The sequence below is a fragment of the Palaemon carinicauda genome, chromosome 13 (genome assembly GCF_036898095.1).
Source record: "Palaemon carinicauda isolate YSFRI2023 chromosome 13, ASM3689809v2, whole genome shotgun sequence".
Classification (NCBI taxonomy): Eukaryota; Metazoa; Arthropoda; class Malacostraca; order Decapoda; family Palaemonidae; genus Palaemon; species Palaemon carinicauda.
The window spans coordinates 40640953-40641861 of NC_090737.1; the positions used below are offsets into that span (position 1 = coordinate 40640953).

At 31.2% G+C, this 909-nt stretch overlaps 1 protein-coding gene across 1 annotated transcript in view; it reads right to left on the bottom strand.

Moving 5' to 3' along the window:
• Window positions 1-573, bottom strand: part of LOC137651511 (involucrin-like) — a 10339-nt gene extending 9766 nt beyond the window's left edge. Inside the window, exon 1 of the mRNA XM_068384739.1 lies at window positions 550-573. Coding sequence (XP_068240840.1) covers window positions 550-573 — 24 coding nt within the window. The remainder of the gene's footprint in view (window positions 1-549) is intronic.
• Between the last annotated feature and the right edge of the window lie 336 nt (window positions 574-909).

Below are 909 nucleotides of genomic sequence, written 5' to 3' on the forward strand. Positions count from 1 at the left end.
CCTTTCTTCACCTTCAATTGTTCCGTTCTAAATGAAAAAAACAAATATACTATATTGACTATCTTCACTCAAGCACATATGGAGGTTTATATTTCAGTGCAATATGGTTTTAAATATACATAATTACGGCTGGATTTTTATACAAAATTGTTCTCTCTCTCTCTCTCTCTCTCTCTCTCTCTCTCTCTCTCTCTCTCTCTCTCTCTCTCTCTCTCTGTTTGTAATACATATACTGAATATATATATATATATATATATATATATATATATTATATATATATACATACATATATATATATATATACATACATATATATATATATATATATATATATATATATATATATATATACACTTATACATATATATATATATATATATATATATATATATATATACATATACATATATGTATATATATACATATATATATACACATATGCATAAATATATACACATATACATATAAATATACATATATATATATATATATATATATATATATATATATATATATATATGAGGGATGTTTTATTAAAAAGAAAATACGAAAATAAACACGTCGGACGCCATGCGGAAGACAGCAAAACAAGAATAGGTAAAGGGAACAACATTCACATACACACACACTTCTTCAGTCAATAAACCTGTGGCAGGGGTTCACTGACATTCTGCGCACACAGACTTACATCTCGTCTCGATACACGTAAAAGCACACGACGACGACCCACTCACTCACACACACACATATGCACATAGAGACACACACATGCATACGCACACACTATTGCTTACATGTGCGCCAGTGCAGATTATCACTCCAGCCGGAGTTCACTGACCGCGTCTACATTGGTGCACGTACACAGGTACACGCACGCGCACGCGCACCCAAAGTACGTACAGATGCTC